The sequence below is a fragment of the Aptenodytes patagonicus genome, chromosome 4 (genome assembly GCF_965638725.1).
Source record: "Aptenodytes patagonicus chromosome 4, bAptPat1.pri.cur, whole genome shotgun sequence".
NCBI classification, from domain to species: Eukaryota; Metazoa; Chordata; class Aves; order Sphenisciformes; family Spheniscidae; genus Aptenodytes; species Aptenodytes patagonicus.
This window is the reverse complement of record NC_134952.1, coordinates 8,177,022-8,202,829: the sequence shown is the minus strand read 5'-3', so window position 1 is coordinate 8,202,829 and position 25,808 is coordinate 8,177,022. Positions and strand designations below refer to the sequence as shown.

At 40.7% G+C, this 25,808-nt stretch overlaps 1 protein-coding gene across 1 annotated transcript in view; it reads left to right on the top strand.

Moving 5' to 3' along the window:
- The first annotated feature begins 296 nt into the window (after positions 1–296).
- The window catches only part of FAM53A (family with sequence similarity 53 member A), a 72,517-nt gene continuing 47,005 nt past the window's right edge, over positions 297–25,808 (top strand). Inside the window, exons 1-2 of the mRNA XM_076335773.1 lie at positions 297–345; positions 22,809–23,055. Coding sequence (XP_076191888.1) covers positions 22,978–23,055 — 78 coding nt within the window. The 5' untranslated portion in view covers positions 297–345; positions 22,809–22,977. The remainder of the gene's footprint in view (positions 346–22,808; positions 23,056–25,808) is intronic.

Genomic DNA, 25,808 nt, shown 5'->3' with positions numbered 1-25,808 from the left:
CCCCCCCAAGCGCCCCTCCGCACGCTCCCTGGCTAGCCAATGAGAGAAGGGCGCCGCGCCGCCGCAATGCCTCCTGGGGGCTGTAGTCCGGCGCGTCCTCCCCCGTCCCACCCGGCACCACAGCGGCGCGTCCCTGCCGGGAACGGGCCCGCCCCCCGCCCCTTGTGGGCCGGGCCAGCGCGCCCCTCCGCCCTATGGCAGAGCGGGTCAGAGTTCGGCGGGCGGGCGGCCCAGCCAATGGGAGCAGGCGGGTGCCGGGCGGGGGCGGAGCGGGCTGTGTTTTGTTCAATTGCCGTTGCGGAGCCCGGTCCATACGCGCAGGGGAGGCGGCCCGGGCGGGCGCAGGTACCGGTGGCCGGCGCTGCGGTGAGGGGGGGGGCGGGGGTGGCGCCCGCCGGCGGGCCGCGAGCGCGGCCGGCCGGTAACAGCTGTCGAGGCGGCCGGAGGCAGCGCCAGGCGGAGGGGAGGCCGCCAGGCCCGGACCCCTTCGCGGAGCCCGGGCGGCTGTGGGGACCGGACAGCTCTCGGCCGGCGGGCGGGCGAGCGAGCGCCGCCCCGGGGGGAACCCTGCGGTGTGGGGGTGTCACCCCGAAGCTGCCCTTCCCCGCGGCAGCAGCCTCCTGCTGCCCCAGAGCTGCGGGTTGCTCGCCTCCTTAATTAGATAGATAGATAAATAGGTATAGATAGCGTAGTTTTTGTTGTTACTATTGGTATTCAGACTGGGGGCCGCTCTCCTTCATCACAGCTGGAGGTAAAGGTTAGCTCGCCTTCGCCCTGCCGTTAGCTGAAGACCTCGTGTGGAAGCGAAGCGGCGGCCGCCCGCAGCCCTGGCAGGCGGGGTGGGGGGGACACCAAACCGAAAACCCAAACCCCAACTTACTAGCTCTAGCAGTTGCCGCTCGGGATGGGAACTGGGCTGGCTGCCCGGCGGCGCTGTGTCTCCCGACGCGCAGCGGGCTGCTCCAGGCGAGGGCTCCGGCCTGCCCCGGCGGTGCGGTGCGGGGAGGGGAAGGGAAGGGAAGGGAAGGTCCCCGGCCCCCGCGGGGCTCGGCTGGGCGCGGGCCTTCCTTTGTGCTGCTGCCCTGCAGGACACATGTCTGCATGTCCGCGGGCACGTACCCCCGGGTTTTGAGGCGATTCTCCCCTCTGCTCAAGGATAGAGTTGCGTCAGGGTAGGTGCGTGTTTTTCCACAATAGCTGCCTTCCACAATGATGCCTGGGTGAAAACGGTGGTTATTTTCTTCCTCTCCCTCCCTCAGCAATAAGAAAGTTGATTTCTAATTTATGGCTCGCGTGTGTAACGACCAGTTGGGTGAAAAAGTCCGAGATCGACGAGTGAATAGGCTCTTTGTGTTATTCCGGCTTTTCTAAGGGCAGTAACATGGCTTTGTTCTGATTATTTGGCTTATTAAATGTCGTCTTGCCTGCGCAAAGGCTAAACAGCAACATGTTCTTGAAATTTTGGATGCTATTTAAGGAGGTCACTTTAGGTCTCGTGAGACAGAGGCTGGCCATTGTAGATGATCCTCTGGTTCAGCGTTGTGTCAGTTACCTGAACTCTTCTGGTAGAGATCTGAAAGTTAAGGCGTTTTCTCTTTAGGTAGAGGCTATATCCATCATAACCGTTCAGAAAACAGCCGTTACAGAAATAGCGCTTCGTAGCAGCACCGTAACTTTCAGGTTGCGGGGTTGAGAGTGGCTCGGTGAGTCAGGCCAGATAAGACACTGGCTTTTCCTGTGCATGCCGAGTTCTAGGCCTCGGGACGAGTTGAGCCAGCTGGTCAAATCTATTTTCTGGTTCACTGTGCTTACATTAAAATTAGCTCCTGAGAACAGTTATTACAGCCTTTACTGTTACATTGCCTGCCATTCATAGGCCTGGATGCTAGAAAATATTTTTGTCAAAGCCATTTTTGGCGAGAACCAGCAAGTCTGTGTATCTTGTGGCAAGCTGAAATGTTTCTGGATGTGTTTTAATTGTGAATAGTCTGTCTGCTTTGAGTCAGGCTTATGAAATCTGGAGTACAATGTTTGCTGAATAGCAGAAACTTTCCTAATGAAGCATGTGACTTGATCTGGTCTTATTGGAGATGCAGCGTACATGACCAAGCCCAAAGAGCTTGTATCTTTACAATTATTGTGCTTCTGAAAATGCCCGGAAGAATTGTACTCAGAGGCAGGAGATCAGTATGCGTAGGGAGCTAAAACATATTCCAAGTAGTTCTACATAAGCTGGTGGAACTCCTAACTAGAAAATGGGTTTGCTACTCATTTATTTTGAATTTCTGGGAAATGCTATTCATATTAATATGTCTGTTATTTTTAATCATCCCTATTTTTTTGTCGGTAACAAGAGTCTACTCTTCATCATATGGAAGTACGTGCTGCCTATTAGACATAAACTTAAAATTCTGATCTGCAAGATCATCCCCCTAATGATATCCTTTCAGGATGTTCCATGCTCTGGTAATCTGGCTGTCCTCTAGCGGCCTTTACCTGCCAGTGTGTGACCCATAGTTATTGTCTCTGTAACTTGAGAATTAAAGTAGATTAAATAATTGCCAAGGGATATTTTAAGTTTGGTGTAGTTAAACTTCCCTACTTCCTCTTGAAAAGCTGTTTTTCTGCAGGGTACTGTGATTCAGAAGAATGAGAAGACTGAAAGAAGAAATATTATTTGTATTCGCAACCATTGTGTTAAGCTTTGGAAGTTTAGTATATGGCATAAAACTATATTTATGAAAATATCGTGGGCAGATAAACTGAAAGCTTAACGTTACTGAGATGGCAGCAATTTGTTGCACAGATTGCTTTATTTTAAAAAGGCATGAAGGATTTATTCATTCCTATAGGAATTCCTTGAGAGTCTGGTAGCCATTACTGTAGCTCCCCTTCTTAGCTCCTTCTCCTTTTTCCTTCCCTGTTCTTTCTCCCCCTTCCTCTGTTGCCTCCCCTCAATCTACATTCCTTTGTGTTAGCAGTGATGATGGCAGTTCTAGTCACCTCCTGTGGTTTGATAGATTATTCCCTTTAGAAACATGGTGTACTTAAAACTCTCCAAACATGATTCTTTCCTTGCTCCTACACTTTTTTGATGCTGGTTTTGAGTTTTGTTCTAAGAATTTGTAACTTTTATTCTAGATACTGCAAGTAACATAAGTTTACTGGGGGGGTGAAACTACACACAGAAACTTGTGAAGGGCTTTATGAGCACTCCTGAAGGAAGGGTTAATGAGCAGAAGGTAGCCCTGTTCATTAATTCTAGGGAAGAAATTAATGGCTAGGAAAACAGCTACTTGAACTCAGTGTACTGTAGTGGCTGATATTTTCTTAGCGGGTAAGTTGTTTTAATCTGTTGACTGTGTATACCTGAGAGGTAGCCATTTATGTTGACAACTTGTTTTTTGGTATGTCATGAAGTTTGTGTGGTTAACAAGATCTTAGCTGACAGTGAAGTATTGCAATCCAGTGATGAAAGAGAGTCTGTATAAAAAAAAAAATAGAATCTGTGCTTTGTTGGTTTCTCTTAACTGTAAACACTCTGCTAGGGGGATTGAGACAGTCATATTTTCAGAAAATGGTTTTCTTTCAGGATTTTCTTCCCCCCTCAAAAGGAGGCCTATGGGGGGGGGGGGGGGGAGCACATGTTTAACTCTTCTCTAGGCTGTTCTACAAATTTTTCTGTGATGACCCAACTGGATATTGCAGTACTGTTGAGTATAGGGAAAACCTGAAATCAAGGTAACTGTCAACTCTTTAATGTTGCTATTTCTACATTTTGTGCTGTTTTGGCTTTTCTGTTCAGTCAGTTGGGGAAATAACGTCATCAACAACCTGGCAAGAAACTCCTCAGCTAACTTCTAGTGTTTTATAGTGGGCAGAAATAACTTCTGAAGGCCATGTTTCTGCTAATTTTTAGGTTGAGGGGAGGAAGTAGGCAGGGTTGTTACTAAATACGTTATCTGGGTTATGGCTCTCAGTTTACTGACAGCAGTATTTTTAAGCAAGCAGTTGAATACTATGCTTTAGAAAATACGAAATGTTTCAATTAGGAAACTTAGTTTTGTTTTTATGACTCAGTTAATTGGCTTTCCACTGTTTGAACTTGATTATATTTTAGTGAAACACAGGCCATCGCTTTTGTTTTGCTTTTTGGGTGTTAACAGTAAGATCAAGGGTTCTGATTACCTGATGTTAGCATCATTGCTCTGAATTTGGTATGACAACATTGGTTTAAGTTCCTGTGAAAATTAAACTCTAGTATAGTTAAGTACAGGGAAGAATACTTTCAATGATATATCAAATTGCAGGCCTAGAGCTCTGGACATACAGTGCCAGTGATGGCAGTTGCTCTTCAGTGTGTGTAACTCTGTACAGACAGAGCTAAGAGTGAAATAAAACAATATTTTGCCTGGAGCTGCCATTAGAATTGTCATCTGCAAAACTGACTCGGTATACCAAGACCTACATGTCGTTGTGGGGAAGGCATTCGAGATGGAAGAAAGCTGTTTCTGCATTTGCTGAGCTTTAAAATTGGAACCCAGCTGATACAGGAAATAGTTGAAGAAATAACTGCAGCACCACTGTCTATACCTTTACTTTTGTGTTTTAGACTGACGTCTGTGATGCTGGAAGACGGGATCTGAATTCCTCTTTCTGAAGAATACTTGTTTCTCCTTAACATCCCCCCCCATCCAGCCAAGCCTTGGCAGCTGGCTTGTTGTTTATTTGTTAATGCATTTAAGTTTTCTGGGTTATGAAAGATCACATTATAATTTGGCAATTTCTACACTGATGTTAAGGTGGGATAACTTTAAAAATGAATAAAACCCTTTACTGTCCTAATAAGACCTCATTCACCAAGGCTGTGGCTTCTCTTCTACTGTCGCCTCCCCTTGAGCTATGAATGGGAATAATAGGAACTTCTGTTGGTGTTATATTAACTTTAGGTCTCTAATTTGCATCTCAAATAACATTGTCAACGGCATTAATGCCTTTGAGGGGTTTGGAAGGTTTTTTAATTTGTAGGGTAAATGTGTTTTTTAACCTAATTGGGCAGTTCAAATTATTATTGCAGCATGTTTAATTTTTTTCTCTGTGCAGTTCGTGTTGATGTCAGTGGCACTAAATCATTCCTTCAGTGCTGTGCACGTGTATTATGTTTCACCTTCTTATTTGTGGCTTTAGATTTTGTAGTAGTAAAGTATTCCTCCATTCCATACAGTTACTACTGGATACCGTGTGATGTTTGTGTTCTTTATTCTACCCTCCAAAGCCTGCTTATAGGGAAAATTTTTGTTTTAAAAAGGTACTGCTTCCTTTAAGTTCCCCTGCTTTCCCAATGAAAAATGCACTTGTCTGTCTTCCTTCAACGTTTCTGTTGATTTGACCTCTTTTGGTTTTAGGGATGAAAATTTATCCTATTTAAGGAAGGATGCAAGTGACGAAAAGCTGTATGTCATTAGGAACTGACAAACCCTGTTGCTTTATCAACTTCTACAGTCCGAAGTAGTGTACAGAATATGAAAAAGGTTAAAGTTTGGAGCCTCAGGTGTGGTGTAGATTATGAATCAAAACGGTTGTGGAAAAGTGCTTGAGGCTGGATGGATCTGGATCCGCTGGGTTCTGTCTCTTGCAGCTCAGCATTTCTTAGTCAACATGTAGATGGCCACTGAGGTTACAGGTGTTTTTCGTATTGTGGTATGAACCAGCTTTGTTTTCATAACATAGGAGAATTCTGTTCTATGGACCGTTTGAGGGTGTGACCTTTTTTTAGGTGATGGTCTCTATTTAGATACCTAGGATCTATTTGTATGGCTGTATAGTTTTTTGATGAACTGACAGTTAGAATTACAATCCTAGTTTAAAAAAAAAAGGAACCTTTTTGCTCAATTATCCCAGTCTAATAGTAGTGGCAAATAATTATTCATTGTGTCCTATTTGGAATGGAGTGTAGTGGTGTGTAAGCATGCCTCAAGACTACTGCTGTGCTCCAGAGCATAATTTGATGCAGTATTTAGTAAGTGAGGAGGAGAAAACAACAATGTAATGAAAACAGCATTCAATAACTGCTTACTTGAATTGGCTAAAATATGGTATGTATTTCTTCTAGTGGGAAAGGGAAAAGGAATGGGTACCTAGGACCTAATCTTTTCTTTTTTTTAAAAGTGATGAAATGGAACAACAAAGTTGAAACTTGATGAATTTGAGAAGTGTGAGTAACTTGGAGGTTAAACTGAAGTGCTGTTGCCTGCTGTAAGAGGCTACCAAAGGTTACGGTACAATGGCAGAGTTCCCGGTTAGAAGAAGATACTGCTGGTACTGGAACACGTGTGAAGCTTAGCCTGCTTGCTTCTCAGTACATGTGGTAGTCCACTTGAGCTTGGCTGCATGTGTGCTTACTTACCTCATCTTCTTCCATTAGTGCTTCATCCTCACCAGACCCGTCTGGTTCAATTTTTGGATAAGAAATTGCTGAATTCCTGGAGGGTAAAGATGGACTGTTGCTGCTCTTATTTTAATGTTTCACAAATCAGAAGGATAGCATTTAAACAAAGCAGACAAGTACCTGGATAAATACTTGTAGTGCTGAAGCTATTACAGAGGATGAAAAAGGGTAGTTTGTTGTCTCTAACTGTTGTATGCTTTGTAGGTGTCCCATTTGTGCTTGAGCTCTTAGAGTTAATTCTGCCCCAGTTTAGTGACTTTAGATTTTGCAGTTTAAATGCGAACATGTAACTTATCTCAGGCACAGACTTCCTCTGGCTGGCTGTAACTAATGCTGTCTGCTTCAACTCCCCATCTGTAAAATCCTGGGTATATTAGATTTTGTTTTGGAGCATTTGGTTTGCGTGAAGCATTTTCCATCCTCAGGAAGTCCTAACCAAGCCTAGGGCTACAGTTATAGTAAAAGGTGCATGCATATGTTTGTGTGACGGTGCTTTGTGACACCACATCAATGAAAGCTGTTACATCACTGTTCTAGGTTGTTAGAAGGCCAAGCACACAGGTCTTTCTGAAGTAATCAGCTTCTGGTTTCTGTTGCTTAGAGGAGAAAGGTACAAGAGGATACTGCAATATTGCTGAAATTTGCATACTGCCATGGAAGGTGATTGGAGTTGATTTATTTCTGCATGAAGAAGGTATGAGGCAGGTGTGACTTTTCTTGTGACTTCCTGAAGTTTTAATTTGAAAAATCAGAAAGTAACTTCTAGCTCATTCAAACTAAACATACACTGTAGGAGGATAAGCAAAGACATTACAGTGGCTTGAAATGGAGGTAGTCATTAAAAAAAAAATGTAGGGCTGAAAAAGGTGTAGACTGGTTGTGAGAGTCCCCTGCCCCATACCAGTATTACACATCTAATGTGATTGATAAAAGAAGCTTGAGCAGCTCTACTTTCTCCTCAGTCCAGCTCTTTACTGTCCTCAGTGTTAAAACTGGTTCTGAATATGGAACTAGACATCTTCCTTACTGCAGGTCAAGCTTATTGTCTAATTCCCTGGGCATGAGAGACCGCTATTCTTTCCCCTGTAGTAAGGAGTCTTTTAAAAATATTTGAACTCTTCTTTGTCATGTTCCTGTTTCCTTGTGTCTTGCCCTCCACCCTGCAGCCTTGTGATGCTTTTGGCCTAAATAAAACTAGTGTATTCAGTTCTTCCCAAAAGGTCATGTTTTTTCAGCTCTAATCATTCTTGTTCTTCTCTCAATATAGTTCACATTGGTCTTCGAGTGTGGTGCTTAAAGCCCAACTTTGTGCTTTGGCTAAGGCTTTCCTGCGCTGAGTGGAGTAAAAAGACTGTTTCATGTGCCCTGGAGCCGATATTCCTGTTTATGCATCCCCATACGTTTGACTTTCTTACAACAGCTTAACATTTGTTTCAGGGTCAGCTTGTTGAGCCAACTTAGCCCACAGCTTTCTTCTGAAGAACTCGCATTCCTGTTTGCTCAGTTAATCCTGCCTGAGCATATCTTTCAGAACTGAATTGCATCCTATTTCTTTCAGAACAGTTTTCCAGTTTGTCAGAGTTAAGCATAATTTTAATGCGCTCTTGCAGTTCTTCTTGCCTTTCTCCTGCTTGTAACAAGCCTACTCTGCCAGCAACAGATGACGGGGAAACAAAGAAATTGGTGAACTGAGCTGGGTTCCTGTTTGGTGTATTCTCCTATGCACCACTAGTAACTGCTCTCTGGGTATGGTTATCCACTAAGTATTGCATTCGCTATACAGCCTTTGCTTGCTTGCCAACAGCAGAAGTCTTTAAACCTAGGTGTATGACCTCAATAGGTTCTTTTTTGTCCCTAAACCCTGTTACTCTGATGTCAGGGTGAACCAGCTGGGTGCTACTCACCTCCTTGTTGCCTTTTAGTGCTCACAAAAGGTTCCCCCCCTCCCCTTGGATTCTACTGGAATGTGGGGAATTGGAGACCAGTCACATGAATTTTGATCTTTTCCTGAAGGCAGATGTGGAATGAAGGCAGGCCTAGCTTCAGAAACTGATGTCCAAAACTTTTTTAAAAAGTGTGGTGTGTTCCTGTCTGTACTCAAATATATCACAAAACAGCCTAAATCTGGTACCTTGCAAATAACTCCAGGTGTTGTAGAGTGACTCTGAAGTCATCTGTAGTTAAGGTTGTTTTAAGCTCTCCATTCTTGAGATGAAATTTCTCTTGCATCGCAAGCTAGGTGTTGAAGAATAAGCCCCACTACTTGGAGCTAACTTTTCTTTAGGATTTGTATTTGGAAGTATTGACATCTCTATGGGTGCAACTTTCTCGCTTTGAAATCTTAGTTCTCATGATACTGCCGAACTTGATTCACATAACGAATCTTGCGCTTTATAGAAATGGGTTTCTCTGAGCCCTTTGTCTGTTGGGAGTTTGACACAGTTCTGTAAATATTCTTCATTGTTGCTTCTCCAGCATCTCTCCCTGTAAGCTTTCAAACTACTTTGCATCTCCACCTTCCAGTGATTTCCTTAGTCTTGCTCTAATCATTGCCCTGCTTATAGTCCCTGCATATGTAGCAGTTTATTCTCATCACCCAGATATATTTGAGTGTTCTTAAAGTTTTGATGCAGTTGGCTACAAGCTGGAATAATTTCTTCTAACCATTCTTTCCACTGTGTGCTCTAAGGAGATGGACATCTATCCTTTCAAATCATGCTGCAGTCTTAAATTGAGCTGAGGTTTAGAAAGTCTGATAATCCTTCTCTAAAGACGTTGAATGTTTGTTAGCTGAGATTACTTCAGTGATCACTTCTTACCCACAATATGTTGCCAAAAAAGTAAGGCATCTCCTCGTGTTGAGCAGTTAAAGGCAATGTGGATGGTGAAACATGTATTGAGTGTGTCTTAGGATGTTAATACTTGTTTGTATTTTGATACACAAGATGAAGTAGTTGCTTATTTTTAATGTTATGAAAAAGTTAAAGGGCTTTTAAACTTGTATTTGTGTAATGCCATATCTTAAAATAAAATCACTGTTTCTTCTTCAGAGTGTTAAGATGTAAGTAGCTTCATGCTGTTATCCCAAAACTTCAATTTTTGCTGTGGAATAGTAGGACTGAGAAGTATTCCCCCGTATTATCCTTGAAGCGGTGGTGGCTGGCATGGATTGGGGGTGTGGGTAAAGTGGGGATTAATGCTGTGCTTGTTGTGTGCAGCGTTTGTGCACTCACTTGTACAGCAAGGCATATCCCAGTTTCTGCGCTCAAGTTAGATATTTGGGGTGGGATTTACTTGCTTAGCTTCCAACACCTTCAGCTGAATTAACTGTTCCAAGCTCCTTAATAGTCAACAGAAATGGGGATGTTGTTAGGATGCTTTTTTCAGGCTTGTTTAGTTAGATGCATCCTGCTGTCAGTGATGCTGCTAGGCAAGCCTGGCTGTGGAAACCGCAACTGAGGGTGGTATGAGGGAACTGTGTTCAGACAGGCTCTTTCAAGGTAGGATAATACTTGGTTGTGGGAGGTTTTTCCATATTAAGTGTGATGCTCAAATTTTAGTAATATAATCAGTTGCAGAATACCATGTATCCTTGAGACTAAACATCATAGTCCTGTTAAATATATAGTCTTAAACTTTGGAACTGCTTGGGGGTGACCTTCCCTTCACCTTCTCCTTTTCTCAGTTGAGCATGAGATCTGAGAGGATCAAATAAAACCAAACCTGTTTCTAAATTCTGAACTAGTTATTGAACTAATTGTTAAACTGAGCCAAACTGCAATAGAGTAAATGTTTTTTTGCACCTGCAGAAAAGGCTGCAGCTGTCAAAACCTTGTTTATCACTTCAGTACTTCTCAGGTCCAGGTGCTCAGCCAGTGACTTCCCCCTAATGCAGTGGTTTGATGTTTCAGATCTTCAGCAGAAAAGATGTTACTGCCTTATGCCAACTATAGTATGCTTAACCTTTGCATGAGTGAAGATGCCAGAAACCCGGATGTAATTTCAGAGGCTTATTTTGGTGTGTTTAGATAAAACACACTTTTTCAGTATTAAAAAAAAATCGTTTGAGAGATTGAGGGTTTTCAGGTGAAGAGCTGAAAGGACATGCTTGCATCTCTTACTGTTGACTTTCAGATAAATCTTTACTGGTTTGTCCTTCAACTTGGTTACCAGAAGCTGATCTTGTCAGAATGCAGTCACCTGTAAAGATAATTGCCCAAGTGGGAGGACACAGATTTCCCTTCCAAACATTCATGGTCCTGTCCTCTCTTGCACTGTTGTTGTCTGCAGATGTTATGTGCTTGACTTGCTAGTCAAGTGACTTACCTGCCGCATTTAAAGCTGCTAAACTTCTGTCCCAATCAATGAAGATGAAAACTAAAGGCTCTTCCCCTTCCTCAACTTTCACTTTGTGTGGCATTTTTGTGCTCAGATAATATAGGGCAGAATAACTCAATTTTAACTGAAGTGTGGTCCATAATACTTGTGTACTGATTGGCACCTTGTGCCCATTTGCTTCCCATACAGGAGCATGGTTTTGCATTAAGGCTTCATAGCCTGTACTGTGTGAGTAAACTTCATGATTTGGAGTCCTAGTGACTTCTATGAATCCACTTTGGCAAATTAATCTTTCCACCTAACTTGCTTGTAGAATTAATGACTCATTCATTAAACATCTGATAGTGTTGAGATAGTGCACAATGAAAATACTGAGCTTTTTCATCAAGCAGAAGGTTATCTTTCAGTATTTAAAAACAAAACAAACCCCAACAAACAGAAAAATCGCACTGATGTAGTTATAATGGAGTTCACTTTAAACTATTTTTTTCTAACTTAACATAGTTGTCTTCTCTTACATGGTATAATTTTGTTTGTCTCGTGGGGTTTCTTTTAGTTCATGCGATTGTTACAAATGCTTTTCCTAAATACCTACTGCAGTTGTGTACCCCTTGGTTTGTGTCTTGACCTCTAGCACAGCGTTTCCTGAATCCAGCTGTTCAGTGTGCTGTTGAAGGCTGAATGTGTGGACAAAGAAAATAGTTATCTTGCTTTTGGAATGGTCTAGTGAACTAGTAAGAGCTGCATAGCTCAACTGAACTAATTTTTATTGAAGTACCTCAAGTCTGGCAAGAGGGATGTCCCTGGTGACACTTGGAAGTGATATCTGAATCGAGTGCTGAAAGCACACACAATATTGACGTATGTACTGCTTTTGTCTTCGTATTTCATTCCACTATTTTAATGGGCTTTAATTTGTGGTCTGCTCATACTTAGAGCATTTGTGGACTGTTACTGAGGGTTCATGTGTAGTAGAACAGTATATATGTAGTGCAGATCTTTTCAGAGACTTCACCATTCGAAAACTCATGGGTTGTGCAAAACAGAAGTTGGAAACCAACAAATAATTAAGCTGATAAGAACTGTAGTTTAGCAAAGTAAGGAGCAACAACAACAAATTCTTCAAACTAGCATTCAGTTTTGGTATTTGTAGTGTAATAACTGAGACCTCTTTATGTTAAAGAAAATTCTTGCTACTTGAAAGCTGTGTGGTGGTTAGGCTTTTTTCTGAATTTTAATGGATCATGTAACTAGATGGGTGTTGTAAAACTTGAGGTCTTTCAGTGTTCTGCCTGTTGAGGTGGTGTCTCCTACCAGATGAATTCAAGTTTCTTGAGTAACAAATTACAGATGGTCAGCCATGATTGAGAATGAGTTTGGGCCGTGAGAGGGAACTTGGTTGTCTGTTATGCACCATATCTCGTATCTGTTCAATGCACTTCTGTGGCTCTTTCAAGATGGATGATATAGCAGGCGGCTTTAACTATGGTATGTGAGCCTGCATAGAACTTTACTCTTGCATAGCTCCTCCTGTAACGTGCTTTCTTTTTAGACATTTGGGTTTTATATGAAAATATGTAAACAGTGTACTTATAATAAATGGCTAAAATAAGGATATGCCACGTATATGTGCTCGTTTAGTACAGTTCCACAATGATCTGGAGAGTTATAGTTTTGAGACAAAGACTGAAACTTTTCTTACTCCACTAAATTGGGCATAGTACTTTGTCATGAGAGGGAATTACTACTCTTAGTATGAAAAATTAGGACAGTGAGGCTCAGGGAGAAGTGCATTTCATGTTATTGTAAGTATTGAGATGTGTGGATATTTACAGAACACTGCTAAGCACTTGAGTTCTAAATTTAGCAGTATCTGCAGTTTACCAGCTGTACTATTTGCTGAAAAATACTTGGACTACTATAGGCTCCTTGTTTTTAATTTCCGTAGCTGTACGCAAGCTAATGTTAGGGAGATTTCCCTGTGTGCAGATTATATAGCTCATTAGATCCCTGAAATGCCATGAAGTAGCATCTTAACACAAGTGTTTTTCACCTGGCCTGAGGCCTCCAGCAAGAATGTTTCACACTCAGGATCATAAAAACAAAGCTGCTAGTTGGGCTTTTTATTTTAAACAAGCCAACCAGATGTCTGAAACTTCAAAATGAACCTGAAGGCAAATAGGAGGAGGTTTATTAGCTGTGTGTGTTTTGGGAGCAGGATGTATGGGAGATTTGTACAATCCCTCGGCTCCAAGCCCATAGGGTTTAGTAATATAACATACTTTGGTACTGATATTATTTCAGTCTATCGTGGGGGAGCAGCATGTGCGTGGAGTAATCATCATTGTCACTGCCATACAAATTAAGGGTCAGTGCTATGTGTTTTTTCAGGCCTGAGTATTTTTAAAGTGTGTATATGTGTCTGTTTGACTCTTCCATTTTTAAGGGCAAACACTAGGAGAAAGTAGGTGATACTACTGCTTATCTTCATATTTTCCCCAGCTTTTCTTCTCTAACTGATGGAGTGAAGCAAATATCTCAGTAGTAGAGCCAGTTAATATTCATCTATGTGTTTTTTTTCACAAGCCTTAGGGTAAAATAAAATCTTGTGGGTCTTGTATAATCTGGATCGCTTGCTTTAGTGGGAGTCTGGTAGGCTTAGGTTGGTGGTATGTATATTTCTTCAAACACTAATATTCTCTGTATAAATTATTACTTGTAATGAATCTGAATTTTGTATCTTACTGCAGGCTTTGTATACTAAATAAATACTTCCATTGGTTTTAAATAGAATATTTATAAAAACAGTATGTGGAGGTGGAAATAACTTGTGTAGGACCTGAGATCCAAGCATTCAGTAATACCATAGACTGAAAGTTACAGTAATACTCTTGAGTGGTGATTGCCCACTAGGTTTTGTTCTGAACTACTTAAACGGGCAATAATTCTTAGTTTGAGCTAGCGTATTACTGAAATAATGACTGTTAGCACATTTAGTTCATAATTATGGCAAAAGCAAAGGGCTTGGAGTTCATGTATAAAAGCCTCAATAGACCAGACTTCCTGTTCCTCAGCACTGTACAACGTAGTCTTGTGCTTTCTGCAGTAATGCTGAGAAGAGGGAGGAAAGAGTCCAAATCGCACATTGCAGGGAGATGACTGGTCACGGGCCAACACTGATGGCTAATTCAAATGGAACTCCAAACATAGGAGATGTAAATATCCTTCAGCAAAATTAATGAAATCCTTGCCTGTCATTTAAATAGTGGTAGATTATTTTAGGAAAGAGAACTTAAGTAACAAAAGCATCTTGGAAAAGCATCTTGGTACAGGATCAGACACAAGGCACAGCTCATCTCTTGTCCTGTCTGACAAAGATACTTTAAAAGATGCAGAATGACTTGTCTGTGATGTGAATGTTAGGTCGTCTTCAAGTCTGAAGGACAGGTTTAAACCTGGGAGACTGATAAGGCTTCTTACTGAGACGAGCTGGCAATAATAAATGCTTTAACCTCTGGCTGGGTTGAGTTCTTAGCCCTAGTTTTTTGTGGTGATACATTCCCTGCTTTAATTAGGTATGACCTGGAAAGTCTCTCGAGCCTACTTCTCCACTGCTTCTGTTGCTTTGAGAAATATACTTTATAAATTGTGACAAAGGCTTAATGTCCCCCATCCCTACCCTTCCTTTGCCTTTCTGGAATGAGACTTTCCTCTTGGCTTAAAAACAACCCCAAACCACCTGATTGTAATAAATATTACCCTTTATTTCTCGAGTTACTATCATATTAAGTTATTACAGACAACAGTTCATCGTGTAACAGAGTAAAATCTTCTGTTTCTAATTCAAATTTTATTAAACGATTTTAGGTCTTTATTTTGTATGTGTTTCTCGGCCAAGCTGGATGAAATCTGCATCTGAAGAGTGAGAAATCTGTGCACCAAAGTATTACTGTTAACCTCTTTCCAGCACATCATCTGGCTGCAAATTTTGCAAACTGGAAACCACTATCTTAAGCCAGGATATTCTCTTTAGTTTACTTCTGGTGCTTCTGCTTGCAGGTTTTTGCCATCTCACACGGGAGGCTCTGAACAAGGTCTGTTTTTTCAATCAGAAAACATAGAGTACTACTTGTTCCTTTTGAGTTCAAGGGATTTGCCAAAATGTGTTGCATTTTGAGTAAAACAGAGTCCAAAGGCTGTATGTGATGGTTGAGGCTTTGCTTCTTTCTTATAGGAGCTCTTGCGTCTGAAGTGTGGGAGATGGAGTAGAAATGAATGTGTAGGATGCAGCCTTATTTTAGTAATGGTTTATATGTTGTCATAGCTGTCTCAGTGACCAGTTGGTGTTAGAATGATGATGCTTTAGGGTCAAAACAGCAAAATTCTGGGCTCCATAGTGATTTTCTGCATTTGATGCAAGTGGACCTAATATTTATTCTCGTCTATCTCTGGAGGCAATAACAACCCAAATCCTAGTTTTTCAACCTTAGAATGGCGAAATATAGTCCTGTCTTGCACATTAAGTGAGGTATGTTCTTCAGCAGACAGTTTTGAGCTCTTGATATTGCTTGTGCTTCCTGAGCTTGTGGAATATCTGAGAAACTTGACTCCAGTGGCCATCAGTTAATATAAAGGATGCCTTTTAGCGTGTTTTTCTTGTCCCTTTTTGCAGTTTTGTGCTGGAGTTGTGGCAACCTTAATCCAGGCTTGAACACCTCATAATATTGAGGCTTCCTTCTAATAAAAACTGGCTTACAAAAGCACTGCATGGAGAAAGCTAAGATTCTGTAGCTCAAATATTTCTTTAGTCTTAAAAGAAACTCTGAATTGCAAATGCGGGAACTAACTTCTTTGGCTTCATTTTGAGTTCTAGCATGTGTAGAGAGTGTCGTTAAGCCTTACCTTATTTTGTGTCACATCTGAACTCTTCAGGGAAAGCAACTACTATTTAAACAGGATTTGCTAGATGGTTGTGAAACAGTTTCTACAGAATACAAACTAGGGTTATAAACTCTACTGTTTTTCTGTCCCTTTTGGTCAGAACCTATTGTTCCAATACACTATTTTTACGCTTTTTGTAGAGAACCTCAGAAAACAAAGGGGTGCTAGTTAATTGTGTTAAGAGAGGATCCCTAAAGTATAACATACTAGAAACTAAGGTGTCCCCCTCTAGTACCCATCCCCCAAAACATTGATGGATAATTCCATAGCTGCAGGAAACTTTCTAATTAAAGCTCTGGTTTTTTTTTTTAGACTTGATGTGGAATTTTGGAAGGCTGCAGAATAACCACTCTGCAGATTAGTGCTAAAAAGGATAGAGTCCAAATAATTCTCTTTAAATGCCTGCTATAGAGAACCTTTCTGGGCTAAAAGTTATTAATAGACTTATGTTACAAGGAATGCTTAGCCTCCCTGTGAACTTCTTAGCACTATGGTAAATAATGTGTAGTTTTAGGAGTAGAATGTTCCCTTTCCATTTGGAAGCTGGAATTTTTCATTGCAAGAAACAGGACATTATGTAGCTTTTTTCAGATGGCATAAAGTATTAGTTTAATAGTTTCTAAAAAGCTGGTCTTCCAACTGAGTCTTGCTTCAAGCATAACTAGGACGGGACAGACAATGCTCTGTTAAAACTTGATTGGTTTTGCGTGATGTTTCAATTTTGAAATGCTTCTTGGATGCTGCAGAAAGTGCCAGGAGGCAAAAAATCACAACATCTTTCATCTAGAGTCTAGTAGCAAAATCATCTAGATCTGGAGTTAGTACTGCTGGGGTGATTAGCTGCTTGGGCTTGCTGAAGCAGAGATAATATTTTAAAGGACCTACTTATCCGAATTGGAATTTTGACTCTAGCTAATCCTTTTCTTCTGCTGGGAGCTGGCTAAGTATGTCTTTATGGGATTGTTGGTAATAAGGGTTCCATGAGCGAAGAGTGGGAAATAATGTGAAGGAACATAAAAGGGGGAACAACCTTCTGTGTTGTCAGTGGATAATTTTAGTCCTATAGGCAGAAGAAATAGAATTGCGATCATCAAGAAGCGGCTACATTTGTGTTATGGGGCAATCATCTTAAATCTTGTGATCTCTTCTTCTTTATCCAAGATGGAACTTCCAGAGACAGAGGAGAAATTGTTAGAAGTGTTTCAAACAAATGTAAATTTTCCCAATGAGATGAGCTGTTACTGGAACATTTTGTCCTGCAGGATGCAGAGGAGGAGGAGTGGGTTGGAAATGAGTCTGGCTGCCTTATTTTCTTAGAGCCAAGAAGAGATTTTTGAATTGGCTTTATGTTCCTTATCAGGACTCTTCATCTCTTTGAAAGTAGGTTGTCAAACTGGATGAGCCTCTGACATCCTTTAATAGGCTGGGGGGTTGGGTAATCCATATTTTTAGTAGTCTTCCCAAAAAAGACCCCAGTGATGTCACTGAGAAGATACAGAATTCGTGACACGAGCACTTCTTTTCTTCTATCTCCAGCCTTAATTTTGGCAGAGATTTTACAAGTCATTACTACTTGTGGCTAAACTTTTAAAGAAATAAAACCTCTCTTCTTTAGTAGTACTATAGAGATAGAATAATAAATCTTTACTTTTCTCAGGCTTCAGAATGTGTCATAGAACATAACTTTAAATCGGAGATAATGGTGATACTGATTCCATCACAGCTCATTCTCCAACTGTAAGGAATGTTAGCTTTGGCTTGTGTTTGGAGTTTGGTTTTTATATTCCATTTATTTTATTCCTTTTCATTAGTCTACCTTTCAGCAATAAAAATAGCTTCTCTCCCCCCCCCTCACTTCTACCCCCCTACCCCCCAGCTTAAGGAGATCCTAGTAAGATTAAGTCTCTTCCAGGACAGAGACTGACTAACATCTTTTGTTATGAGTGTTTATCTTGGATGGCTCAGCTTTCTCACTCTTCTACCTAATCAGGCTCCATAAAGGATGGTGTGCTAAGGGAAAGATGGCCATAATCTTGTAGGACTTCATCCAACTTGGAGCTCCAAGGGCTATTATTACCTCAAGGCTTGGAGGATCTTAGTGTTTGAACTTGCATGCCTGACTCAGCTGCTACCTGTAGAGACTTGGTGACAGCAGAGGTGTGTATCTTTGGGGTACACTTACAGGTTGTATAGAAAGCAGGGCATGTACTTGCAATGGTAGGCAGAACTTGATGGTGCTAAGATCTATGCTGTGAGGCAGCTGAAGAAATGAAAATTCAGCAGGATCCGTGTTGCCCTAGCAAGGATGGTCAAATGGTTCCTATTACTGAAAATCCAATTAGCTTGAAGTGCCAAGCAGTTTGAGAGGGATTCAGCCTGATAAGCATAAAGGGCATGATAAGGAGAGACTGAAAAAGAAAGTTAGCTGCCTTTAACCGGCTCTGGAAATAGAGCATGGTGGAAAAAGTACATAAAATAAACAGCTCACCATCTCTGTGGGTACATTAAATACATACCACAGCAGAGGATCTTGAAACAAACAAAACCCCAAAAATGTGAAAATACCATGAGTCGTCTTCTGTAGTGTAAGGAACCTCATTCTAGGAGGTATGGAGGGCCGAAAGCTTGTAAGGCTTGAAAATATGTATTGATGAAGTTTTAAAATGACAACAGCATAGCGAAGCTAGAGTGACTCTTAAGAATCTTCAGCCTCCTAACAGCCAATATTAATTAGCAAAGATGAGGGGAACAATTCCTGATAGAGTATAAATAGCTCAACTAGAGTAAACCAGGACTTTGGTCACCTTGAGTTAAGGTGCTGAGGCTGCAGGCCTGACTTCAGATCACTTTGAGCTGGTGAGTTTGACTAGTCAAATGAGTGTGAATTGGAAAAGGAAACTAGAAGCAAACCACGTTCAAAGCTTGCTTTGGAAGGGGACATCTAATTCCTAATTATAGGAGAATCTGCCTGGCTCAGTGTGGGAAATGCTAATGTCAACTGGCTTTCTTGTGTGGCTTTTTTTTACCCCCTGTTGCTGTAGTTGGACAGGCATGTCGATAAGCAGTGTCAGCATCCCACAGTGTGCCCGCACAAGCATTTGTGTCCAGTTCATGGCAAACCAGACTGGGGAACTGATCCAGCTGGAAAACAACCTTTACCAGAAACAAAAGGAAGTGTTTTGGTTTTATCCGACTATAAAAATTCCTTGATCTAGTTTTCTGTGTAGTAGCAAAAACACTTGTGCTGTCATACTGCTGTGGGCAGCAAATAGCCAGAGAAGAAAATGTGTTGACAGTTGTGATGGCAGCTAAGGTATATTGAACTGCAACCTAAAAGGCTTTCATTGGTAGGAGCGTGATGATGCTCTTTTTCCACTTAAACATTCATTATGTTGTCGTTAGCAAGAAGGACTGTCCAGTAGGAACAGATTTGTAGTGTAAAACAGTACTGATGTCCGCAGCGTACGCCTAGCCTGGTTGCTTGCTTTGGACCAGCATTAATCTAGTGCAGCGTGCTGAACACCTAATGGTGGCTGCAGTGCACCTTCTGGCTTTGTTTTGGAGTGGATTACTTCTGGGTGAGACTGGTCCATGAAGTGAGATAAAGCACATTAAAGGAGGATGAGGAGGGAATTCACTTCCAAAGCATGCTTCTGATCTGAACTAAAACTCGTACTCTTAGGGTTTGTGCTTGGTATAGAGAAATGGAATTTCCTGATGGAAGGGAGCAGTAGAAACTGGGAGCTGATATATGAAGGCTTGTCTAGCTAACATCACTTTTTCACCCCTGTCCCACGTAGCCCTTAAATACATACTTAAAAAAATCTTTCTCAATGGAGCGTGTCTCACTTTAAAAAGTATTGTTGGTAAGTGTGAGTTGCTAAAATGAGAAACTCTTTTGGGAATTTCCATTTTGCTTCTATTTCAGAATTGATTGGGTTGCACGCTGTCAGAAAGGGCCTGAATGGTTGCAAGTCTTAAGATCACTTTCAGTATCTGGTAGGATTTAAGAATGTGGATAATCATACAATTCAGCTTGATTCTGACAGTGCCATGCTTCTGTGATTTCATTTGCCTCCCCTTTTCATCCTTTCATGCAACTGAATGTATTGGTTCATTAACTAAAGATTAATATCCTTCTGTCTATTCTCTCCTTATTCTAGCTTGTATTATGCTGACTTAAAATTTCAGTGAAACACTTGAAGATTAGAAGAACTAAGCAAAACATAACTACATTATAGTTAACTGATTACAGATCAAAACCTTGTTCTTCCCCTGTCTTTGGTAGTTTTATTGGATTTGCTTTTTTCCTTGAGGGGAAAAAAAAACCACAAATTCTTATATGGCCCTTCTAAACAAAAGTAATTAAACACCTGCTGAACTTTCATCTGGTTCTTAATAGTAGCCTCTTAGTTGTGGAAATCTTAATCCTTAAAATGAATCTGAAAGTCTTTGTGCCAGTTACTAAGCTCCTCAGCTTCAGTATATTTTCAGTCTGTATATGGACAATTTCTGACCTCCAGTCAGCCTTTCTTTTGACTCCTATTCTGGATTTCTAGATCTAGTTTAAACTTCACCAGGTTTAAAAGGGATATTACAATGTTTGATGGTGCTACTCTAAATACTGCTCTGTTCACACACTTGCCCTTAAATTTGCATAGCATTTCATGAACTGCACTTTGCTTTGGCAGATGCTTATATTGAAAAGGGTATATGCAACTTCTATCAGTGAGTGAACTCTTTATAAAATGAACTCGAGTGTTTTTGATATTTGACTTGGTGTAGTTTCAGAACAAGATCATAGAATCATAGAACAGTTTGGGTTGGAAGGGACCTTTAAAGGTCATCTAGTCCAACCCCCCTGCAATGAGCAGGGACACCTTCAGCTAGATCAGGTTGCTCAGAGCCCCGTCCAACCTGACCTGGAATGTTTCCAGGGATGGGACATCCACCACCTCTCTGGGCAACCTGTGCCAGTGTTTCACCACCCTCAGCATCAAAAATTTCTTCCTTATATCTAGTCTGTATCTACCCCCCTTTAGTGTAAAGCCATTCCCCCTTGTCCTGTCGCAACAGGCCCTGCTAAAAAGTTTGCTGCCATCTTTTTTTTATAAGCCCCCTTTAAGTACTGATAGGCTGCAATAAGGTCTCCCCAAAGCCTTCTCTTCTCTAGGCTGAACAACCCCAACTCTCTCAGCCTTTCTTCACAGGAGAGGTGTTCCATCCCCCTGATGGTAAATATGTGATGTGGTAAATATTTCAAGTTGTTGGGTGCTTTCCTGAAAGATAGGACATGTTCAGTAAAAACAGACCAGTGGAATCTCCAGATATCTGGGTAGTGTTATTTATGGTTGAGGAGCACTTGTAAGCATCATAACTTAGAGCAAATAAAAGTAGATATTAGAATGAGGTCAAAAGATGGGCAGAAATTATGGCTGTGGGACAGCCCTCAGGCAAAGGGAGGCTGCTATGTAGCAGACTTCTGTGAAGGTGAAATAGTGTGTGGTTAGCATATGAAAATCGTATTTGAGGATGTACTCAAAGGCAACAGGTTTAAAAGATAATCTAACATTACCATAAATACTATTAATATCTTAGTTTTAAATGGGTTTAACTTGGGTCATGGACTCAAGCAGCTTTTTTTCTTGCTACTACTAGTTATTTAAACAGCTGGTAAGTAGCAGTGTGGAAAAGAGGCAGTATTTTATGGAAACATTCATTTAAAATTATTTTTTTCTGCTATTCTTTTTTTACTGTAGACTTTAAAACCTAGCAAATGGAAGTAAAATTCTGGTTCTAGCAGCATCAGTGTTCCTTCCCCAAAGCTCATGTTGCTTTGTTTAAATTCGGAAATACCTGTGTGTGGATCTCTTCCCTTTTTTATTCCATAAGCAGTCACTGAATACATTTGTCCAACTTAAATCATAAGCAAGAATGGTTAATGCATGTCACTAATGGATCATCAGCATGAGTTGAGGAAAGATGTTTTTAACACAGTAAGGCAAAGTTATGGGAAGAGGAGTTTGTTGAAGGTAGTGTGAAGAAATTCCAATTAATACTAACGTAGACTTGGTTTTGCAAACTGGAAGTGAATTTGAGAACTGTGGTAAGCCTGGAAGATTCAATGACAGAAGAAGGAAAATGAAGCTGAATTCCTGTGGTTTTGTTCTGGTGCTTCTTGAACTGGAAGAATGAGGTGGGGTTGAGGAAAATAGAGGTCCATTTGCTGTGGTAAAAATAACCAGCTAATAAAGACTTTTGGAAGACAGCGAGGAATGATATTGCAGCAGTTAAGGGTTACTGATGCTGAGGGAAGAGAGAGGGGAAGAAATTGTGTAGAGGATGTTTAGGATAGAAAGAGGCAGCCGGTGAACCTAGTGCTTTTGTTTTAGATGACTGCTCACAGAACAAAGATACCTAAGCTTTTGTCAGTGATGCTTTTACATGTATGATAACCTGTCCTGCTTACAAGTTTAAGATCTGGTGTTTGCTGGCAGGTAGCAATTACATAACCTTTAAAAAAGAAAAAACAGGGATATATTAAAAGTAGCTGAGGATTTGGAAAGTGGTTATAGTGTTTGAGCTACCCAGTGCTCTACTCTGCTTTTAAGAGGGGTTTAGTGATGAAACAACATGGTAGAATGTCTTAAAATGGCAAATAGTGCTAAACAGACAGAACAGTATGGTAAGTATCTGCATGTTTCATATGCTGTTCTAGTACATCTGGCTAAGACTTCAGTAGTAGTTTAAATGAGGGAAAGTTTAAGTCTTTCCTTCTGCCTCGGATAAAAATCCTAGATAGAATCAGTTTAGTAGTAGGAAACAGCCAAATAATATCCTGATCTTTACTATGTATGAGTCTCATCTCCCTTCTGAAGTTGTAATCAATGAAATCTCAATAGGAATATTCTCTCATGAGTATAATCTGTAATGTAATCTGAAATGCCAGGCAGTAGCATTGGTCAGAGTGGTGTACTTGCACGAATGAATGGTCCAAACATGAGTCCTCTTATTACAACACTAATTATGATGTACACAAGAATTTTTCTGACTTTTTCCTTTTTCTGCCCCAATTTTACAGAAAATCAGACATGATACACTGACAGCATTTGGAAGTAAACTTTGGCAATAAGATGGAAGCATAAATCTCAAGACTTTAAACCAAAACAGAAATGGCTCATGAGTATTGAAACAAGAGACTGAAGAGCCTCCAACGCTTCCCTGTGAGCAGTGGAAAAGGAACAACTACCATGGTAACACTAATAACAGAAAAGCTGCAGAACCAGAGCTTGGATGATTTGACGTGTAAAACGTACAACATTAATCTGGTAAGGATCTACCAAAACAATATGTAATAAACATGAAAGGCAAAGTAGATTAAAAGTAACTCAAAACTACATAACAAATTCAAGAATGTAGATCAGCCAGAATTCAGCTATTTAAGTTAGGACTGGTTTGCAAGGTGGATGAGAGTTCACTTTTTCCCTTTACAAACTTCAGTGTATGGTCCTTCTGGAAGTGAAGCTTTCTTATTTTAATGATCTTTTTAACCTTACAGCTTCATTTTAAACAATTAGGGAAAAGCCTGTTCTTTTCACAAAATAAAGTGTTCTAATGACTGAAAAGAAGTATCAAAATTTCTCAGGATTCCCTTTTCCCTAACAAAAAGAACAAGTACTGGTATGTGGTGAAGTTTTCTTCACTTCGTATAGCCAAGTGCTTGATGTCTGACAACAGTATTTACTTACAAAAATCAGTGACCATCATGTAGGTAACTATCAGCACTGGACAGAAGGAGAACAGATCATCAAGTAAATACAGTTGAACTGAAAAGTCAGGTTACTGACTACCAGACTGTTGTTGATGCTAGTAGATCCTTGCTTTATCAAGTGTGTCAGATGCCTCGTGCTCTGAAAAATTTTGTAATATTTACTGGGTTATTTTCTGCTGGTTTAATCTGTGGATCCATGGTGTGGTTCAAACATGCTATTTAGACACTAAGGAATCTAGTCTCTTCACATCTCACTTGTGAAATGAGATATTATCTACTCCATCGTGAGTAATGCAAAATAGTCTCCTGTCAATTTTGGGTGCCCACCTGAGAACCCTGAGACCATATTCTTCATGTAATGCACTAGCCTTGTTTCACTGACTTTAATTGCAATGGCACCCTTCTGTAGGTGAAACCTTAGGGTACCAATGAGACACCAAAAAATTAATTTGACTAAATGTCGAAGTATTGTTCAACCCTAGTTCTGTTATTTTTTAAAATAATAAATAATGCAAGCATTGAACCTGAAGCATGTTCAGTTACTTTAACAGCAAGATTCTGCCTCTGTAACTTGTACTTAAGTAGCTGAACTGCTTCCTTATTTATTTTGCAAGCCCAAACCAGGTGAAGCATATCCTGAATGTGGTGGAGTTTGTGCACAAGCACCCGCAATTCTTACGTGTGAAGTGCTTGACCCTTTGTCCAATACTTTGTCTAGTAAGGATGTCTAGTAGTAGACATTAATCAAATGGTTTTATTTTTAAAACTGTAACGGGTCCATTTAGAGTTCTTCTGGTAACTTACTTGTTTTTACTATCTTCACCTTAAATGTATGCTATTCCTGAAAGGCAGATATAGGGTCTTGGAGTGAAACTCTTAGAAGTGCTTACTCAGCCTGCATTTATTTTGGCTAGCTTGATGAAGCACTTGGGATATGCAGTTTGTAGGAGAATCTGCTGTATTCTTGAACTGCCAAACTCATCACTTGTAACTAAACTCTGGGCCTAGATGTGAGCCAATGATGACTTGTAACCAGTAGCAGTGCTTGCCTCTAAACTTGTAGTGGCATCTTGTGATTTCTAGTTTTTGAGGCACTAAAGTTTGTATAAATTTGGAAACCGAGCTGTCGTTTTACTGATAGTCACTGTAGGTTTTGGACCAGAGACTTGTAAGATCAGAGAAGGACGCATTACTGCTTTTATGCTCTGTGGAGTCTATACAGGAGTGTGCTGGCATGCTGTAATGTGTTGTAGGTTTGTTGGTTTTTATTCCTGTCATTATCTGTACTTAGAATAAAGCATGAAAAAGAATGAGTGGAGTGGAAATGGCAAATGATGTCTCATCAGTGGTTTTGTCCTCACACTTCTGCTCCTCTCCTCCTTTAATCTGTCAAGTAATTGGTTTTGTAAGTGCTTTAGTTCTTGCAGAAAATGGGTTCTGAGGGCAGGAACAGGTTCTGTTTGTACACAGTGGCAGCTTGAAAAAGTGTGGAAATCATGAAGTGAGGTATGGAAATGGAGAAGCAAGTGTGAATAAAAGTGTGCAACTAGGTTGCTCCCCGCTAAAAAGGATTCGTGGGAGCAAGGCTTCTTCACTAAAACGTGAACCTAAGATAATAAAAAGTACACTTTTTCCACTAGTAAAGACAACTGCTAGATTTTAATAAGGGGAAAAAGACTGCTAGTGGGGGTCTTGAATCAGCTCTAGCACATTTAGACTTTTTGGCAAGAAGTTCAGGTTAATGCTGTTTTCTTCTAATAGCAATAGCAATTTAGAGCAATTCTGAAGTGGTCTTGCCTGCATCTCTCATTACATGTGCTGGCACAAAGTTCTGTGGGACCATGTGGTGAATCACCTTGTGAGCTGATCGAGGATTAAGACTAACCTTTCTTGCCCGGGTTAATGTTAACCCTTATCAGTGTCATGATACCTTTCACAGTGTATCTGCACAAGTGCTTGTCTTGGCACAAGTAGATAAAGTAGCTGGGGAAAAACTGTTTTGTAATACAGCTCATAAATGAGGGTTATAAAAGAAAGAATGGCTCTTTCAAAGCTATTTACTTTCCAGCTAGCCAAGCTGGGCATAAAGACAACATGTATAGGACATAGTACGCTTTTTCATTTGTGTAAGCTGTATGATGACCAAGTACCTTTCTTTACCTGTTGCCTGACTATGTTGTAAAATACTGGCTGTAGCTTCTTTTATTGGTCTGTTAAATGACATGCTAACTTTCCAAGCTGGTGTAATTAATTTGGCCAGTGCATGCTCAGTTATGTTGTACAGTCTTGTGCTGCACCTGCCTTCAGGAA